Source organism: Ixodes scapularis, unplaced genomic scaffold (genome assembly GCF_016920785.2).
Source record: "Ixodes scapularis isolate PalLabHiFi unplaced genomic scaffold, ASM1692078v2 PGA_scaffold10__122_contigs__length_95168666, whole genome shotgun sequence".
NCBI classification, from domain to species: domain Eukaryota; kingdom Metazoa; phylum Arthropoda; class Arachnida; order Ixodida; family Ixodidae; genus Ixodes; species Ixodes scapularis.
In genome coordinates, this window is record NW_024609836.1 from 4695112 (window position 1) to 4715403 (window position 20292).

Below are 20292 nucleotides of genomic sequence, written 5' to 3' on the forward strand. Positions count from 1 at the left end.
AGCCCTTTCCGAAACCTCGTCATGCATTTTGGAAGTCTTTCGTGCTTCTCCAGGTACCAAGAAAGCCGTGCCTGCAAGAGGCGCTCGAAAACCTTGTTTAAGCATGGCGTCAGTGCCACTGGTCGATAGGACTCCACCCTACCAGGCGGTTTGTCTGTTTCTAACAACGGGATGATGTCTGCCGATTTCCAGCCTTCAGGAACGTCTCCTGTTTCCCATATCTCATTGAACCAGTTTATCATGGCCTGCTGAGCCTCGTGTGTCAGGTTTGTTAAGGCCTGGCATGGTATCCCATCCGGGCCGACCGCGCTTTTTTTTTCTGCATTTCTTCAGGGCGCTTTGGAGCTCTTGGACCGTAAAAGGGGAATCAATTGGCTCGGGCGTGATTTTGGGTTCTCTGGGTCGTTCTGGAGCTTTCTACGGGTGCGTATCGTGCGCACAAGTCCTCTGCAGCCTCTTCTGCCGATCTGTTGCTTGACAGTGCTAAGGTCTGAAGGGAGAGTCTTGACCTGCCTTTTCCAGTCATGGCCCCCAGAATTTTCCACAGCTTGGTCATGGAAGTGTGGGCGTCCGGGCTCTTGCAAAGTAAGGCACAAGGGTTTCTTACGAGGGATTTTACGTGCCGTCTCAACTTGGTTGATATCTTGTTGAAGTCGGACTTGTCGTGGGCCGATCCCGTCTTCCGGAACCTTCGCTGTGCACGGGTTCTCGCCGCCGCCAGGTTCAAATACATCAGGTCTGGCTCTGGAAGCCATTCCGAGATGTTTGTTGTTTTGTGGCCTTCTTAATGGCTGCTATGACGGCACTTTGTATGTCGCCTTGTTTCAGGTCCAGCGCTAGGCTGAACACGTCCCAGTTCACGCAGGCAGCCTGTTCGGGATAAGAGTGCTCTATTTTTGAACCTGGTAGTGCAAGAGAGTAATATAGAGGATATTGGCTGTGTGTTGTCCCATACTAATTCTCCCCAGTTTACGCACTTTCAACGTGAGAGCCACGCTCGCTTGGATAGGGCGTACGTTTCTGCGTGCCTTGTTCCACTGTGTGAAAACTATGAAATGAAGAACGTATCTTTTAGTGACCATAGTTTAGTCTTCTTTACAATTGGGCGAAAAGAAGTAAGATCACGGTTTAACTGGGATCTTTGGAAATTTAATGATAAGCTTCTGAATGATAAAACTTTTACGAATGATGTGAAAGAACGCATTGGACAAATGCTGGCGTCTGGGGAGCGAAACTTTGCTGAACTTTGGGAGCAGTTCAAGAATGACGTTAAAATAAGAGCGATCGAAAGATCATGTATTTTACGCCGGCAAGAAAAAGAGAAAGAAAAAGAGTTGCAGTGTCAGCTAAATTTCGTGTTAAGGATGGAGAGCGCGCAACCCAGAAAGTTTACAAAAGAAATTAAAGAAGTTAAAAGCAAACTGGAACTTATTGATGTAGAAAGATACAAAGAAGCTGCGATAAAAGCCCGCGCCGAGCGTCTGTGGTCGGGTGAAACGCCGACCAAGCGCTCGCTTAGCGATGAAAAGACATACGCGTCACAAAATAACACAATAGAAATACAGTACGGCGCCGCCATAACTCGCGAAAAAGAACTAATTGAACGCGCATTCGTCGAACATTATCAAGATCTTCTGGGGCATAGTAAGCGTGTACAAGAAGGATTTAATCGCGAGTTTCTACCACTCATGCCCAAGTTAGATGCTGAAGCTAAAACGAGTCTCGAGGCGCCAATTAGTCTGCAAAAAATTGAACGGGCAATCGATGAACTAACTCCTGGAAAGTCGCCTGGGCCCGACGGTTTAGGCGCTGCTTTTTACAAAGCATTCAAAAGCGATGTAGCTGTGGCTTTGCACCGCGTGGTAATAGAGGCGTATGACGAAAAAGCAATGCCACCGTCGTTCCGTAAAACTCATATCATTTTAATACCCAAGTTTGATGATCCCGTAAAGCTTATATCGGCGAAGTCCTACCGCCCTATAAGTCTGACCAACGTAGATTATAAAGTGTTCATGAAGGTTTTAGCGAGAAGGTTGCAAGGCGTTATAACATCAATTGTTGGGCCTCATCAAACATATGGAATTAAGGGACGAACGATTTTCACCAATATCCATGTCGCGAGAAGTATTTTAGAGTGTTGTGATGCATTTCAAGGGCGAGTAGCCATGCTGCAACTCGACTTGGAAAAGGCTTTCGATCGCGTTGTGCATGATGTTCTTTTCCGCATTTTAGAGCACGTCAATGTTGGCTCGGTAATTCTAGAAGGCGTTAAGATGTCTTACACGGACTGTTTTTCGAGCATTATTATTAATAAGGAAGTTAGTGAAAGTTTTCAAGTTCAGTCGTCGGTCAGACAGGGGTGCCCGTTATCACCCCTGTTGTTTGCTGTTTACCTCGAACCGTTTTGTTTAAATCTTTTGTATAATGAACAAATCAGGGGCTATCGGTTGATGTCGAGTGAAGTTAAGGTTCTTGCCTAAGCGGATGATATAGCTGTTTTCTGTGAGGATACAGAAAGTGATAGAGAAATCCTAAGGGTGGCTAATTTATTTTGTAAGATGTCAGGCAGTGTCGTCAATTGGGGTAAGTGCGTGGGATTTTGGCACGGCAGCTGGGAAAGTGCACCTCGTGTTTTCGAAAATATTCAATGGACCCGTTCACCGGCAAAGTACCTCGGGGTGCCACTCGAGCATTACCGTGACACCACGGAGTATTGGAAAGAGGAAATGGAAGAGGTCCGAGCGAAAACACTCAAGAGGGGGGGGGGGTCGTGATTTGTCAATGTTCGCTCGCTCGACAGTTCGTAACCTTTTTGTTGTGGCTAAAGTCTGGTATTTACTTCAAGCGCTCTGGATGACGAGGGCCAGCGTTCAGAAATTGCATAGACTCTTTGCAGTTTTCGTTTGGGGATCTGGATGGGAACGCACCAGTCCTACCAACCTGTTTCGCTCTGTGCAAAGTGGGGGGTTGGGATTAGCCCATTTGTTTCTTCGGCAGGTTGTGGCCCCTTTTATTTTCTTGCGTGATCAGAGGGATTTATTTTTGAGGACTGTATTGCAAGTTCGCCTCTGTCATGCACTACCTGATTTTGTTGTCTCGTCTCGTAAGGTTGATTGTCCTGGGGTGCGTGGTTTTCTGCATGAAGTTGTCCGAGCCTTCCAGTTCCTGAAGGTGCGTTTTTCATTGGAGTACCTGAGTGTTGTATCGCGAAAGCGTTTGTACAGAGACTTGGTAGATGTGGTGTTGCCAGAGCCTCTTTACCGATCTTCTTATTGCGCTGGCCCTGGCAAAGATGTTCTCAAAAGACTGAAAAAAATGCCTGTTAGGCCATCTGTAAAAACATTCTTTTTTCAACTACATAGTGGCACACTCCCTGTTAAACCCTGACTTGAGAAAAAAGGAATATTTGTTCCCTGGTCAGTTAACTGTCTGTTATGTCGAAAACCAGAAACTATAAACCATATCTTCTTGGACTGCTGGGATGCAGTTTTCCATTGGGACATTTGACAACGAACTCTGAAAAAGGATCTGCCAATAACAGAGTATGGCATTCGTTTCCTCCCCATTGGCAGTGAAGGGGGCGTGCCCTATGACATGTTCATGGTATTGAGCCTGCACAGTATGTGGCGAACAAGAATGGCCGTGTGACACGCTGACGCAGATGCACGTCCCGTGAAGGACTATTTTATTGAGAGTGTTGCGTACATCAGGGAAGTGTACAAAGCCCAAAATGAGCAGCCTGAATGGCTGCCTGTGATGGATACTCTGGTCGCCCTGAAGGCATTTTAAACCATTTGCGCCGACCTGGGAAGGGCGGGCGTTTTTTAACATTCGTGTTCTTTGTGTTGCATGTATTCTTTTAGTTTGCCAAGCAGGCAATAAATAAAAAAAAAAAAAGTCGGCGGTTCAGTGGTAGAATACTCGCCTGCCACGCGGGTGGCCCGGGTTTGAGTCCCGGCCGACGCATTACCTTTTACTTCCTTACGGTTGCCATAAGACACCTCCTTCACGTACCTTTCGAAACCGGTTTCTCATGGCGTCAGTGGTTCAGTGGTGGAATACTCGCCTGCCACGCGGGTGGCCCGGGTTCGATTCCCGGCCGACGCATTACCTTTTACTTCCTTACGGTTGCCATAAGACACCTGCTTCACGTACCTTTCGAAACCGGTTTCTCATGGCGTCGGTGGTTCAGTGGTAGAATACTCGCCTGCCACGCGGGTGGCCCGGGTTCGATTCCCGGCCGACGCATTACCTTTTGCTTCCTTACGGTTGCCATAAGACACCTGCTTCACGTGCCCTTCGAAACCGGTTTCTCATGGCGTCGGTGGTTATACTCGCCTACCACGCGGGTGGCCCGGGTTCGATTCCCGCCCGACGCATTTCCTTTTACATCCTTACGGTTGCCATAAGACAGCTGCTTCACGTACCTTTCGAAACGGGTTTCTCGCGACGTCGGTGGTTCAGTGGTGATTCCACTTCCGGCACCCGAAGTGAACGGACTTGTGTATCATGAGCTCTGTAGGAGCGGTGACAGCGGCCGCGTCTGGCCGTGGTACTTCTGCTAATTCTGCCACTGGAAACCCTGACGAGTACAAAATTATTTTGCCTCCCCTGCCAAACGGATTTCATTTTGATTTCATTTATTGGTACCCTCAGGGCCCGAAGGCATTACAGAGGGGGTGGGATTATTACGTACAAGTTAATGGAACACTCAAATCACAATCAACTTCTAGTAGTATTGATACAGCTTTTTTAAAATCAACAGGATTAACAATTGTGGTGATGGATGTGGAAAGGTGATTCCAGTCAGCAGACGTACGAGGTATGAATGATCTGTAGTAGGTATTAGTGTGGCACTGTGGAATTTCGACTTTATGTATGTGATCATTGCGTGATGATATGTAGGATGGCTCCAGTAGGAGTTCAGTCTTAAGTATAGGGTTGTGAAAAAATATTTTCTGAAATAAACTTAATCGATAAAACTTTCGGCGTAAAGAAAGAGCTGGCAAGGATAGGCATTTTTTCATAGAGGTTACGCTTGATGTACGATGGTAATTAGAAAGAATGAAACGCACAGATCTATTCTGGACAGCCTCCAAGGCGCCGACGAGGCTCTCAGTGTTAGGATCCCAAACAGCAGAAGCGTACTCAAGTTTTGGCCGGACTAGTGTTTTATAGAAAAAGAGTTAAGTCGAAGGAGTCTGGAAAAAATTACGTTTCAGATAGCCAAGCATGCGGTTGGCATTGGAAATGACGTGGTTAACATGCGATTCCCATGAGAGGTTAGATGTGATGTGAACGCCCAGATATTTGTTAGTGTCAACCCGCTCTAAAGTCATATTATTAAGGATATAGGAAGAAGGATCGTTAACTCACCTGGAAATTATCATGTGTTTACACTTGTCGACATTTAATGACATGTGCCAAGAGTCACACCAACTTGAGATGGAATCGAGATCATTTTGAAGAAGTAAGATGTCGGAACTGTTAACAATTTCGTGGTATACAACACAATCATCTGCAAATAAACAAATAGAAGATGTTACATTCAATGGTAAGTCATTAATGTAAATGAGAAAGAGAAGAGGGCCAAGCACAGATCCCTGAGGTACTCCGGACGTTACTGAAACTTTGGACGAGTCGGTATTATTACAACTTACAAACTGTGAACGATTAGTTAGAAATGCGCGAATCCACGAAAGTACATGCGGTTCAATGTTAAGTTTGTGAAGCTTAAGAAGAAGGTTATGAGAGACCCTGTCAAACGCCTTGGAGAAGTCAAGAAAAACACTGTCAATTCGTGAACCACGATCTAGAACGCGATGGAAATCATTTGTTAGTCTTACAAGTTGTGTCTCGCATGAAAAAAAATTTCCTAAAACCGTGTTGGTTAACGTTGAAGAATGAATTAGATTCAAGAAAATTAACCAGATTAGAATAAATTATATGTTCCATCGTTTTACAACAAATACTTGTGAGTGAAATGGGTCTAAAGTTAGAAGGGGAATGTTTGTCTCCAGTCTTGTGCAGTGGAATCACCCTTCCAGTTTTCCAGTCGTCTGGAAGCTGACCCAGTGAAAGAGATTGCTCAAATAGTTTAGACAAAATGATTGATGTATATTCTTTTGTATTCTTTAGAAACTTTGAGTTAATATTGTCAACACCAGATGACGATGATTGTTTAGTTGACTTTATAATCTTTAAAATGCCATACTCATCAATGACAATTGGATTCATGGGAAAAAAGTCATATGAAGGATATGATGGACAACATGAATCAGTAACATTATTAAAAACACTAGAAAACATGTCATTGAGAACAGTTGAACACAGTGAATTGGAAAACATTTCACCGAACTCATTTCTAAGTGCAAGGGAACGCTCAACACTGGGATTCATTACACTCCAAAACTGTTTAGGATTATTAATTAGCATAGATGGTAGGCACTCATTAAAGAAGTAATATTTAGCCTCCCCGACTGCTTTTTTGTATTCATTCGCTGTGAGATTATAACGTTGCCAGTATTCCTCCGAGTCAATGCGCTTTGCGTTTCTGAACAAACGTTTCTTTTTATTTGAGAGCCTTCGGAGTTGAGGAGTGAACCATGGAGACTGTGTGTTTGTTATAATTGAGCGTAATGGAATGTGCTCATTAAATAAAGAAATGGCTTTGTTTTTATATAAGTCCCAATTGGTTTGAACGGAACGCTCGCAAAACTCTGGCAAAAAGTCCTCCAAAAAACAGCACAGACCTTTATTAATCGCTGCGTAGTTGGCCCTCTTGTAATCCCGAATTTGTTTGATCTGTTTTGTATTACGGCACACGGGAGTTATAAAAGAAAAATTAAGCAACGAGTGATCACTGAGACCAGGAAGGTATAAAATATCAGAAATTAAATCAGGTGTATCAGTCAGTATCAGGTCGAGCACGTTCGCCGAGGAGTCTGTTGTCCTTGTCGAAAACCTTACAATTTGCGAAAGATTGAAGTCAGAACATAGATTTAAGAACTGGTTACATTCAGTTGAGGGGTTTTTCGATGAAGAACTTAAATCAGACCAGATGGTGCCGGGATAATTAAAGTCGCCCATAAGAAAAATGGGTAAGTTTGGAAAGCGAACACGGACAAGGTTAATTGCATCATGAAGTTGCTCCACAAAAGTATTTGATCCTGTTGGAGGACGATAGCAACAGCCTAATACTAGCTTTTTGTGTCCAATGGAAAGACCTACCCATATTATCTCAAGATCAGATTTTATGTTTATCAAAAAAGATTTAAGTTCAGGCACAGCTGCTATCAAAACTCCGCCTCCAGAACGTTCCCTGCGGTCATTCCGGTAAACATCAAAACTTTTACTACAATGAAATATTTCAGAATCCTTAACTTGAGAGGAAAGCCAAGTTTCAGTGAGCACAACCAAACCAGCATCACATGAGTCAATCATTGAGCATAAGTCATCGCGTTTTTTAATCAGACTTCGAATGTTAGAAAAAACAACTGGCACATTAACTGGTCCCCCGCCCCTCTCGGACCGCTAGGCGGAGCCAGACGGTTGAGAAAGGGGGGCTGAAATTAGTGGAAGCACGCTAACATTTCTTTCAGAGCGTTGGAACGAGGTTGACACACATATTCGGTCTTCTTGGGGGTTGTACTATCGGGGAAAAATGAAATGCGAACAGAGGAGCGCGTGGCTCGCGGTACAGGCTGCGCCGCCTGGAACTGAGCCTAGGGGCGAGGGTGCGTGGCCTACTCCGACGTGTTCATGGCCCTCCCTCTGCGCTCCCCAAGCTTGAGCAGTGCGCCTCTTAGTGCGCTGAAAGCTATCACCGCTATCTTTGCTGGCTCAGCGCGTGCGGTGCAAAGAAGCTCGCCGCACTCGCCGAGCAGGCAAAGATAGTGGTGACAGCTTTCAGCGCACTGAGAGGCGCACTGCCGAAGCTGGGGGAACGCCAATCGAGGGGCGTGAACACATCGAAGTAGGCCACGCACCCTCGCTCCTAGGCTCACTTCCAGGCGGCGCAGCCTGTACCGCGAGCCACGCGCTCCTCTGTTCGCATTTCATTTTTCCCCGATAGTACGTATAGCAGTTGTTATTTTGATAAAGCTTGTTGAAACGCAGTTTGAAAGTACTTTCTTGGAATTTGCCAAATTCTATTAGTTTTCTCCTAGCCAGGCGAGTAGCAAAAGAAAAATCTTCACTGACAGTCACGCCTGCCGTTTTTAGTTGCATTTTGCAAGATAAGATAAGATCTCTTGTTTTGAAAGAAGAAAACTGTACGATGATGGGGCGACATTTGTTCGCAGCAAATTCCCCTAGCCTATGTGAGCGCTCTATACCAAATGTTCCGCTTATGGAAGTCAAGGAGCACTCGGAGAGCAGGCTTGTTATCTTTTGTTCAGCGTCACTCCACGTTTCTGAAGCAAGATCAGGAATACAGTAAAAGATAACGTTGTTTCGACGAGACCGGTCCTCCATATCATCAAGACGCTCCCGCAGAGCGATGTTTTCGCTCCGTAAGCTGTCAGCTGCTTGACCGGCGACACCGTATTCTTGCTGTTTTGTTTCAAGAAGGATTGTTTTAGTCTCAACGATATGCAACCTTTTGTTAATGTCAGCCACCTCTTCTTGCATAAGTTTCTGGTTTTCCTTTATCTCATTTACACTGGTAAGCAGCTTTGCCTGTCCCTGTTCAAACTGAAGCGAGCGAGCATTCAAGCTCTGTAAAAGATCATACATTTGGCTAAACTGCTTAGCCTGAACATCGCTCATGGGACCCGGATTGGCCTCAACGTCGCCACAACATAGCAAAGACTGAACAGTGTTTCTGACACACTAAAAAAAATGCACATATTGGTGTGGGCAAGACACCAGCAGTAAAAAACGATTATCGGATCGGTAACAATGATCATTCCTTCTTCCACATACCTGGACAAAGAAGAAGACTCGTTTAAGCATGGTGAACGAGCTGCTGCTGTCCTGCCCACTGGCGTCGAAGCCTTGTCCGAAGGTTTTTATGCCGTCGATGTGCGCCGTAGTCATCCCGGTGGGCGTCACAGAGTAGCCCGTAAACACGTGACCGCGGTTGTCGTTGTCACAGAGAACAGTCTCGGGTATCGGGGAAGATTGTGCGTCAGCACAATTCACGGTACCCGTCACGTCGCTTGGAATCACCACGATGCGATCTTGAAACTGTTCATCCGAGGCCGCAGAAATCACGTCAAGGTTCCCGAAAGGCAGCAGCAAAATCTGGACAAAGAAGAAGAATCGTTTAAGCATACATCACCATGAACTGTGTGATTCTGCACTGTGACGTAAAGGGCCCGCCATACCGGATTCAAGACTTCCGCGACGAACTGCTGCGGCTGCAAGTGCTGAAAGATCTGGTGTCGGCGGGACCGCACCAGATGAACCATGTCTGGATTCGCTTGCAGCAGGATGACTGGCTTCGCTTGCAGCAAAGCAGAGGTTAGTGGACGCTAAAGAACTAAACGTAAAAGGGGGGCGGTGCCTCGTAATGGACCCTGCCAACGTGGAAGTCAGGCTCAAGCTGCACTGGTTGCCCTAAGACGTGCCGAGCTGTCACGTAAAAAAGGAGATGGAACGGTACGGCAAAGTGACTGACGTAACGCGAGACCTCTTCAGGGAAAAGGGTTTCGAGGCGGTCGAGTCAAACACCCGAACGGTACGCCTGGCTCTCAAGGACGGTTGTACCGTCGACAGCCTCCCCCACGAAATTCGCCTAGAAGGCTGCAAGGTCCTCGTCGTTGTGCCAGGACGGGCCCCACTGTGCCTTAGGTGCAGGCGTACGGGACACATCCGGAGAGATTGCCGCGTCCCTCGCTGTACGGACTGCCACCGGTACGGCCACGCAGCAGAAGACTGCGTCAAAACCTACGCGTCTATCGCCCGTGACCGCAAGTCGGAGGACAACACCGACTACGTCATGGACGACCCGGAGGCAGAGGAAGCCGTCTGAGGGTCATCGCCCGTCACCTACCATCGACGGAGCCTAGTGGTACGCCCAGACCCAACGACGACGGCAACCCTGACGCAGCGTCCTTCGTGCGCAATTCCGAGGAGAAATTCGAAGCGCAAGTCACGCCCAGCGACGACACTAAGGAGCGCCTGCCCCATGAGCCAGCAATTTCCAGATGCGGTCCATCGGCAACGAAGCCCGGCCATCCCGGTGGGCAAAACAGCGAGGCCGGAGTGGAAGAGTGCCAGGACACAGACATGAACTCCACTCTCAAGCGACCGAGGGAACCTGTGCCAGCACCAGCTGCAACCGGCGGAATGGTCGCCAGCGGGCTGTCTGCGCCAGGAATCAAGAAGCTTCGGGTCGTGGCGAAGCCGCGTGTCCCGCCGGACGATCGTCACAGGAAGGACTCTTTGTGAGTCTTTTCGGGCCTAAACGTCAGTGCAAGTGTCAACCGTATTTTTATTTCCATTGGCTTTTTCTTGCGCGAGCGCTTTTTTTTTTGCGAGCCTACCTTGTTCTCCGTCTAGCCTCCCTTTCAACCGTTCATGAACCTTGAACGATCTTTACGGGTGGGCACGTTAAACGTGCGCGGCTTTTGTGCCAGGCGTCGCCAATACCAGGTAAACCGCTTATTTATCGAGAATGACCTGGATATAGTCGCGGTTCAGGAGGCGAAAATGGAAGGCGAGGCCCCGACGGAGAACATGGTACGGCTTTTTGAAGCGAGGTATGACGTGTGCGTCAGCCACGCTAGGGGGAAGTCGGGGGGTTGTCTTTTATTTCTAAAGAAATCTATCGGGACCGTCGAACAAGTCGTTAGTTGTGATTCGGGGCGCTTTGACTTGTGCGATTTTAATTTCCAACTACAAATTTCATGTGGTGTGCATCTATGCCCCTATGAAGACGGAGGAACGTTTTTTTTTTTCGAGTTTATTGAAAAGTACGTTCAAACTGATCGATTAGTTATATTATTGGGCGATTTTAATTGTGTGTGCGCGCCGCAGGATAGGTCAAATCGCGTGAGGTTTCGGGACGCGAGCACCGTGTTTTTCTGCGACATGCTTCAGCGGTGCGATTTAGAAGACATTGCCCACTGCGTGTCCCGCGGTAGGGGTTTAAAGAACACGCATTTCCAATGTGCAGGTCATGCACGCTTGGATAGGGCGTATGTCTCCCTCGACCTTGTAAGAGCGTCCAAGCAATGCGCCGTTGATCACGTGTCGTTCAGCGATCATTGTCTTGTTTCTTTCTTAATTTGTTCCTCCAAAGATACGCCTAAATGTTCACGTGGGACTTGTGGAAATTTAATTCCAAACTCCTTGAAGACGAGCTTTTTGTACAAGCAGTCCGGAAAAATCTTGAAGATTCAGCGAGCGCAAAAGGGCAAGGATTTGGAGTAAAATGGGGATTGTTTAAACAGGAAAGAAAATGGAATTCCATCGAGCGCTCCAGCTTATTGAAGTATAACGAAAAGAAAGAAACGCCCGAGTTAAACAGCTTGCTTCAAAGGTTGATGCTGGAAGAATGCCTATAGCCAGGTTGCGACATTACGGAAAGAAGAGTGGCAATGCTACAAGTCGACCTGAAAACGGCCTTTGACCGGGTGTCCCATCAAGTCATTTTTGCTATTTTAGATCATGTAAATGTGGGGGCAGTTTTGTGTGATGGTATACGTATGGCATACAAAAATTGCGCCACTCGACTTGTGGTGAACAAATGTGTGACTGAGCGCGTTTCACTCTTTTCTTCCGTGAGACCAGGCTGTCTGATTTTGCCCTTGATGTTTTTGTATTTTTCTCGAACCATTTTGTTTAAGCGTTATTCAGAGTAGTTTAGTCTGAGCGTTATTCATTCGAGGTTTTAAGTTACAAACTGTTGAAGTCCGCATCTTGTCATATGCGGATGACGTGGCAATTTTTTGGAGCAACCAAGACAATGTAAAGAAAGCCGTAGAGTTGACAGAAATGTTTCGCGACCATACGTGCAGTTTTGTTAACTTTGAAAAGTGTGTGGGTCTTTGGCACGGCGATCGCCTTCCACGCCGACTGTGTACGAACGCATTACGTGGCGGATTCGCCGTCTCGGTATCTTGGGGTACCATTGAATCACTATCGCAACACTGATGAATACTGGCGCGATGAGACTGAGGCTTTACGCGCGAAGGCGAACAAGTGGGGAGGCCATGGTTTATCAATTTTTGCGCGTGCATCTGTGCGCAAAATATTTTTTGCTGCGAAGATTTGGTATGTGTTGCAGGTATTGCATTGTTCACGTATTAGCGTTCACCGCATTCATCGTGTATTTGCCGTTTTCATTTGGAGCTCGGTATGGAAGAGGACGAGCCGAAGGAATCTTTTCCGAAGGGTCAGTGTTGGCGGTCTGGGACTTTCCCATTTGTTTGTAAGGCAGCTGGTTCAGATTTGTATTTCTTCGAAACCAGAAAGATCCTTTTTTGTGCACGGTCATTCAAGCGAGGCTGCGCAGCGCTCTTCCTGAATTCATTCTGTCGTCTGGCATAGACATCAGTGGTCCTGTACGCGGTTATCTAAAAAAGTCGTTGGTGCTTTTCAGTTTTTAACAACACGCTTTTCTTTGGAATACTTGTGCGGTGTCTCGCGGAAACGGTTGACAAACGACATTATTGATTTAATTTTTCCCACTCCTTTGTATCGTATGTTTTTCAGTGAAGGCCCAGGGCAGGACGTGTTAAAACGTGTAAAAAAATGGTCATTACCGCCTCAACCAAAACGTTTTTCTTTTTTTTCAAGTTGCACAGCCAAACCTTACCTGTCAAAGCATGGCTAGCCGAGAAGGGAGTGCCTATTGCGTGGGCCGATAATTGCATATTATGCAAAAAGCAAGAAACAATCGAACATGTTTTTATAGACTGCTGGGATGCAGTGTTTTTCTGGGACGTCCTGCAAAGAAGGCTCAAAAAGGACCTGCCTCTTGCGCCGCATGGAATTCGTTTTTTACCTGTTTAAGGGGACGACGGTATACCTCTAGACATGGTCAGGCTGCTGGGCCTTCACAGTCTCTGGCGGTGTCGCATGGCCGTGCGCCATGCGGACGTCGATCTGCGTCCTGTGCACAAGTATTTTGCAGAGCCAATGTGCTTTATGAAGGAATTGTATAAGGCCCAGCAACCTTGGCCTGAATGGTTGCCACTTCTTGAGGGGCTTGCTAACCTCAAAGAATATTAACATTTTTGCGTCAGCCAGGTGAGCTGATGGTTTTTAACCTCTTATTTTGAGTGTATGCTATTGCCTTGTCCCTGTCAAAATCAAGCAATAAAGAAAAAAAAAAAGTCGATGGTTCAGTGGTAGAATACTCGCCTGCCACGCGGGTGGGCCGGTTTCCATTCCCGGCGAATGCCGTGCATTATACCGTCAGTCCTCTCCCTTTCCCCCCTTTTCCCTTGCTATTTTTTGCTGCACTCAAATTTCATTTCATTACATTTTTCCTTTTTTTTTTCGTTATGTTTCGTTTGCTATTGCTTTGGTTTCCCCTGCGTTGCTTTGCTATGCTTTTTTGTGCTTTGCTTTGCTTTGCTTTGTGTAGTTCGGGTCGTTTTGGGTCGTTTAGTTGCGTTCAATTTCATTACCTCACGTCACACAAATGCTACATGAGCGGGAACTAAGAAACAATAGATAAGCTTTGAATTCAAGACACATAAAATTCAAAAGATGTTTTACAATCTATTAAATAAACAACATGCAAAACGAAGGCAATAGCTACCTACCAGTTTACTACACAAAGGTAAAATGAGGCGAATATTACCGCGCGAGCACTCTTAAATTAACTACAATCCAAATGTTTGCCACACTCTAGGGTAGGTCATTTCGCTCCTTAATAGACAGACTTAAAAAAAACTTGGAATACTTTTTGGTGCGACAAAAGGGTAACCTCATTTTGTGCTGGTGATCGCGCCTAAGAAACATTTGGCGAGGGGGAAGTAAAAGCTGACCTCTAGCTTGCGGAATTATGGCAGTATACGAAGGGTCAACCTTGATACTTCGCGTCTGTGGCCTAGAGATGCGAGGCCAGCTTAGGGTTTAGTGCTGCCGCACAAGACGTAAAAAAAGATATCTCTAAAATGAGAAAGAATGGCTTTGTCTTGGGGAGACTATAATTTTTTAATCAAGTAAGTTTTCCAAAGACTCCAAACTACGCAAACTTGCTCTACCGCCGAACAAATGAAGGGATTCTCAGCTAAAAAACAAACCTCAAAAGGCGCCGACTACAAATTTATACTAAAGTACTCAAAGCTTTAAATTGGTTTGCTAACGAAGTAATCAATATGCAGTTTGCAATCCAGATTTTTTATAGTATGCCACCGGGATATTTATAATAGCTAACTTTTTCGAGGTGGAAGCCGTTTATTTTAGGGTTTACCATCATGTTCAGTATGCTGCAGCAGCAGAAACGAAACTTTAGCACTGGTTTCTTTTCTTTAAGGACCGACAAGTAAAAATACTTAAAAAATACCATTTGTCCAAAAGAAGAGGCAACAAATATATTTAAAGCCAAACAAATTATTCACAAATTTCACCTAGCGGAAGCCTCTGAAGCTTTCGTTGGAGTGTTTTGATGTCATTAGATTGAACGTACGGGCTATGCCCTTATTATCAGGCGGTAGCCTGCGCCACCAGGCCTAGAAAAGTCTGTATCCCTTCCCTTTTAATTTGGCTCAAATTCCGTCGCTCGTAATATAAGCTCACCCGCCAATTAGTTCACCATAAACCTCTCTGCACACGAGTACGATACTCGTTAAGAGAGCAACACTGGTCGTCACGTTACCGCAGTTTAGCAAAATGAAGCAAAATGTGAAGAGGTTTAAAAGGTGTAAAGGTTTCTAGGCTACGTAAGGCTAGCTACCACTCGACGCCAAATGTTTAGCCACTACCATCTATCCATCCGTTTATAGAATGGCATGTTGGCGCAAGGAGATAATCTGATGAATACTGATTGATCGAGGCCTTTAGTTGCCTTATGAAATAAATGTCGAAGAGCCGGGGCTTTCTGCGCAGCACAGTACCAGTCTTGGCCTTTGCACCTGCTTTCCCCCTCGCCACGCGACAACCCAGCGTATTCGCGCTTCCGACCAGTCTCCGCAGGGGGTGGCCCCTTATTAAATCGAAAACGCTTCTCACAGTTTGAAATAGATCCTCTCTTCAATCCAGAGTCTCCAGAGAACACATTGGCAACATCTATTAGATGTTGCCAATATAACTAGACTGAAGATTTTGCAGAATTTACCAGATAAAATATACGCGATATATATGAGGAACGGTCATTTATGCCGCTGTCAGAATCATATCAAACCCACCATGAAAGAATGATGCGCGAAAATTATTAACATTACACAAGCTGATTGAAGGTGTGCTAAAGGTAAGCCATGGATTGCGCCAGGAACTCAACGTATAAGAGGAAATGAAGTTTGGGGTTTACATACAAAACCAGCAGAGGATATCAAGTTTACGCAAAGAGGGCGGCAACAGCTACGAAATCGTAAGTGTATTATACCCACTTGGACGGCCGAGCACGCTGGTAACTAAACTTCGAAATGAAAGACGGACAAGGAAGACAATGCAGACGACACAGGCTTGCAGTTGGCAACAACTTTAGGACCGCCTGTGGATCGTTTGACGTGCAACCGAAGTGTCACTCGTACGGCATCATCTCCAACTAATGATTAACCCTAACTAATGGCTAACCTCTAACTCGGCAAACGCTGTAAACGAAGCAGCAACTGGCCCAGTGGCTTGCATAAAGGCGGTTGCAAAGCAAAACGTGATAGAGTAAAGCGGTTAACCGACATAGATTAATAAGACATGTGCGAATGGTCCGTTATTTGGAATAGCGCGGTGTCAGAATTTTATACTTGCACTATAAGGATATGAATGACTCAGCACTATTCAATTAGAAAAACTACTCGCGGGCCTTCGATTATTGGTGGCATTCTAGTTTCTTGATTCGCTCCAGCGTTTAAGCGATACTGTTTGAAAGCTGTCTGTTCGCGACTGCGACGTAGCCACTTGCTCACTTCTACGCTTAAATTAACGACATGAATATTCGACTTGAGGCTTGTCAGTTTTCGTACAAGCAATACCGAGAATGCGACTCAATCGCATTGAGCAGGGGGAAATGGGGGAAGTTGAAAGCGGAATAGAAAAATGAGAAAGAAAGCAAGATCGTAAAAAGGCAAGAGTTACTTCCATGGTTTAACTTGACCGTGGTTTCAAGGCCATCATACATAATTTTATCTCAAGTCAGAGCGTAAACGATGCTACGACACGGTGTGGAAGGACATGGAAGGAGACCTTCAAGGAGCGTCGAAAACGCAACATTATCTTTTTGCAGGCTTCATTGAGAGTTTTGGTATTGCGTATAAGAGCAAACGCAAGCCCCCTACGTTAGCGTTAACGTTGCGTCCTCCACACTGTGCATGAGTCATACGTACGCACTGCAGCGAGCTATGCGTACGTACGCTCGCTATCGATTTTTGCGAGCGTACGTAGCGGTCCCCTGCGTGCCATTCCCGTTGCTCTCGTCGCGCACGGGAAAGCGCGAGACTACTCCAGTTCGGAAAATGGAGGCGGTGAGGCAAACCAGTGCAACTGCTACGCGCGTTGTACGGGTACGCTTCACCATTGAATATGACCTCAACCTTGTGGAAGAAAGAGAAAGAAGGGAAAAAGGGCGAGGCCCGTGGCGGGTGAGGACACGCGGAGTTCGAAGCTGGAGATAGACGAAAGAGCCGGTGCCGAGCAAGGCCTCCAACTGAAGACCCGGACCACCAGACAGCCTTGGCCCTCCTCTTCATCGCACTCTGAACTGAATTGCAGATAAAACCTTTTCCCGATGGTAGCGCTTCCCCGTGTGACTTCCTCGGAGCGAGTGGAACTCGGCCTGATCGGGAGGTATTGACAGGCGACCCGCAACCTCCTCAAAGAAATCAACGCGACGAACCCTTTCGAGCGCCCACAAAGATGGGTGTCGATAGCCAAGAACGTTGGCGACGCCGTCGAACCCAAAATTGCGTTAACCGTGCGGTCGGTACGCGAGCGGTGAGACCTATTGCTTGCATACTTCCAAACAAATGACGAGGCCAACGTAATACCCGTGCCAGACGGGCAACTCGAATGCCATTTACAACGAATGTCATTTGAGCGGACGGCCGATCAGCGCGCGACACTCCGGCGTTGCGCATTCCACGCGCGACAGATTGCGAGCTGATTTGCCGATCACACAGATGCCCTTCGTTGTAAATAGCATTCAAGTTGCCCGTGTGGCACGGGTAAAGATGCTTTACAGCAGCTGTGCATGGGCGCCGCCATAACCGACGTTCAGTTTTTGTTTCCTCTTATTTTTTTCACTTGCCTCCATCCCTACGACAGCAGGGCAGGTTAGTGCCATTTCAGATTCGACTCTGGCCATCTCCCCAGCGTTTGCCTTTGTGGAGGCTCGCCAAAGCCCTCTTCAGTGGCTTGGTATTTTGGTAAGACAGGAGAAGGTCGGCGATGGCGGCTGTAATCTGGCGCGCGTATAAAGCGTCGTAGGGATCCCACAACACACTGGAGCGAACCATAAATCAAAATGCTGCCCCCCCCCCCCCCCTAAAAAAAGAAAAAGACAAAACACGTTCACAAGAGGCAACTGGAAAGAGATTCATGCACTTCATAGCAAAGTGCGGAAATTCGCGGTGTTAAATTGGCTTGACCGAATACCCACCTTGGATTGTTTGAAGCAGTTCGCAGGCGCACGTCTAGATGGCGCTGCAAGTCTTTACGTACCGTTGCGTACACGTGTGCCTTCCGCTATAGTAAAAGTGCGCGTTCCACGCGCTCCGTCCGTAACGTTACGTCGACAGCTTGTGTGCGTTGTACGCAGTGCTGACGCGAGGGTTTTTATGCTATTCTAAAACTCTCTATTATCGTCGACTAAACCGATCAACCGCAGTCAGTGCCTCGTGACACGCGGTTTTAGTACGCGTGCCCGTGCTTCTGCGCGTCGAGCATTCGACTGCGCTCTGACTTACGATGAAACGAAGTTCGGACTACTTCAATAACCACCTGATGCGCTTGGCGAAGTTGGTGTACTGAAATGTGGAGGACGTTCCGAGCATGTGCAATAACTCTCTTCTGCGAAATGTCAAACTCCGCGCATGCGTTCACTGCCGAGTGATTCTGAACCTTTCGCCGAAACAATAGGCCTTGGAAAGTTGTGCACCGCCAAGCTCGGAACCCGCTTGACGTTTCCCTCGTCGTGCTCACAGCGAGGTCGGCGTTCTTCCGCGCAGGCTCAGTGGCAAGACCACGGCGGTCGCTGCGGCGAGTGCGGCGACAACTTCGGCGATCCCCGTCCACGGCGGCACGAGACGGGGAACATGTTCGCCCGCAACCTGACCGTGCGCCACTACTCGCCCGGAGACGTGGTTGACCTGGTGGTCGACATCGAGACCAACCACCTGGGTTACTTCGAGTTCGCGCTCTGCCCGAGGAAATCGTGGAACGAGCTGGAGACCGAGAGCTGCTTCGAACCCCACCTGCTGGAAGTAGTCGGCGCCACGGGAGCCATCTATAAGGTAATGGCATTGCGGAGGATGGATGGATAGATGAATGGAACACTCTTAGTCGGGTGGCGGCTTGCGCCACCTAGCCGAATAGTAGACTTCTAAATTTGAAATTGTTACGGCCTGGTAAAGGATCCCACATCGGTACTATGCACCACATTCATCTCACCTTCTCCAAAACCGAAAGTTGAAATTTGCGTAACGGTGGGGCCTCTTCGCACAGGAGCATGTACCGCCGCGCCCTTAGCGGCTAAGTTGTGAACAAGACCCCCGGGGGCAACAACTCAAAATATTTGTTCGTGCGTCTGTCGGAGCCCTCAGCTGACGTAGCCGAAGGCCGCGCCAGGGATCGTGTTTCATTCGGAATGCGCCAACTGAACACGATTGCCAACCGAATACTGACGCGGCACGGCCTGAGGCCCGGTTCGCTTGGGTGATGCTTAAGCTCCTGATGCCGGTCGTGTTTTAGGAATGAGACTTGCCTGATACTCGCTGATTATCCCGCCAAATATTTGTGACATTAGACCAAAAATAGCCAAATATCGGGCTATAAAAATAAACGAAAGCAGCAAAACTTTACTCGATGTATTTGAAGCCACCCTTTGGAAAAATAATGATAAGATACCTGTAGTAAAGAAGTAAGCTGAGAGAGCTGGTAAACGTTGAACATGGTTAAAAATCGCGCACAAAAAGAGAAGGACAAACGAGGAAGGAACACAGATAGGCGCGTACAGTGAAGAAAGAAGAGCTGAAGTACAATTCATGACAGGGGACTATGGCACCAAGGAGTATACAGTTCAGCCACAGTTAAAAGGCCTCCGACACGCCAAAAAAAAATTTTTTTTTATGCTATGCGTTGAATCGGCATATCAGGACATTACAAAAAAATTGTTTCACTATAGAGTAGCGTAGTGTTTTTGTAAAAAATAGAAATACGAGGCCCAATTCAAAGTTCCCGCCGTGCACTGTGACGTAACAGTGTACCGCAAGGTGTCGGGGCGGTCAGAAGGGAGGCATCGACCTACGTCACTAAAAATGGGTTCACCGGAAGTCACGTGAGTTTCACTCCTCGTGCTCTTCCACGACCGTGCCTAAGATTTTTTTCCCTTACTCTTTGTACGAGCAATCGTAGAAAACGAAGTTTCAGTTTCACAAGCTCTTTATCGCTGCACAGTTGGTTAGTTTGCGTGCTGTAAAAGTTGAGTACGAAGAGTCAGTGGATCGACGTGATGGAGTTCAATGATGAAAGCGTTGCGAGTACAAGCCAGTGTACGAGTGCATGCCGTCAGTCCGATGATACAGGGCTATACTGGCCGCTAAACATGCTATCAAGTTTTGAAAAAATAATTTTTTAGAACGCTTGCAGAAATTAGGATTGCTAGCATACGACATGCCCGATCACATTGCTAAAGGTTAAGACACCGAGGTCGTTGAATCATCAAATACTTTCCAGGCTAAAGATTCCTGCCGTCTAAAGAATACAAACTGGTTTGTGTACCAAGTTCAAGTAAAGGCCGGTTCACACATGCAGCGAAGCGCTAATGTAGCGCTTCTCACGTGTCGTCCGCTACTTATTGTCTGCCATGAACAACAGTATTGACGGTGTGATACAAAGCTGGTGAACGCTCCCGTGAGCACGCGCTTAGCGCGAGGTCAGCGCTACGCTTGTAGCGCTCCGCTACATGTGTGAACAGGCCTTAAACGTCGAGCACAAAGTACGTATTTTGTCTAGAACATG

The 20292-nt window shown here is 47.0% G+C and overlaps 1 protein-coding gene and 2 non-coding genes across 3 annotated transcripts in view; all 3 read left to right on the plus strand.

Moving 5' to 3' along the window:
- LOC8040963 overlaps positions 1–20292 on the plus strand; it is a 65894-nt gene that overhangs the window by 12138 nt on the left and 33464 nt on the right. The window contains exon 2 of the mRNA XM_029980088.2: positions 18282–18566. Within this exon, the coding sequence (XP_029835948.2) occupies positions 18282–18566 (285 nt within the window). The remainder of the gene's footprint in view (positions 1–18281; positions 18567–20292) is intronic.
- On the plus strand, positions 4037–4107 carry Trnag-gcc. Its single transcript has one exon. It is a non-coding gene; the product is annotated as a tRNA-Gly (tRNA).
- Positions 4178–4248, plus strand: Trnag-gcc. Its single transcript has one exon. It is a non-coding gene; the product is annotated as a tRNA-Gly (tRNA).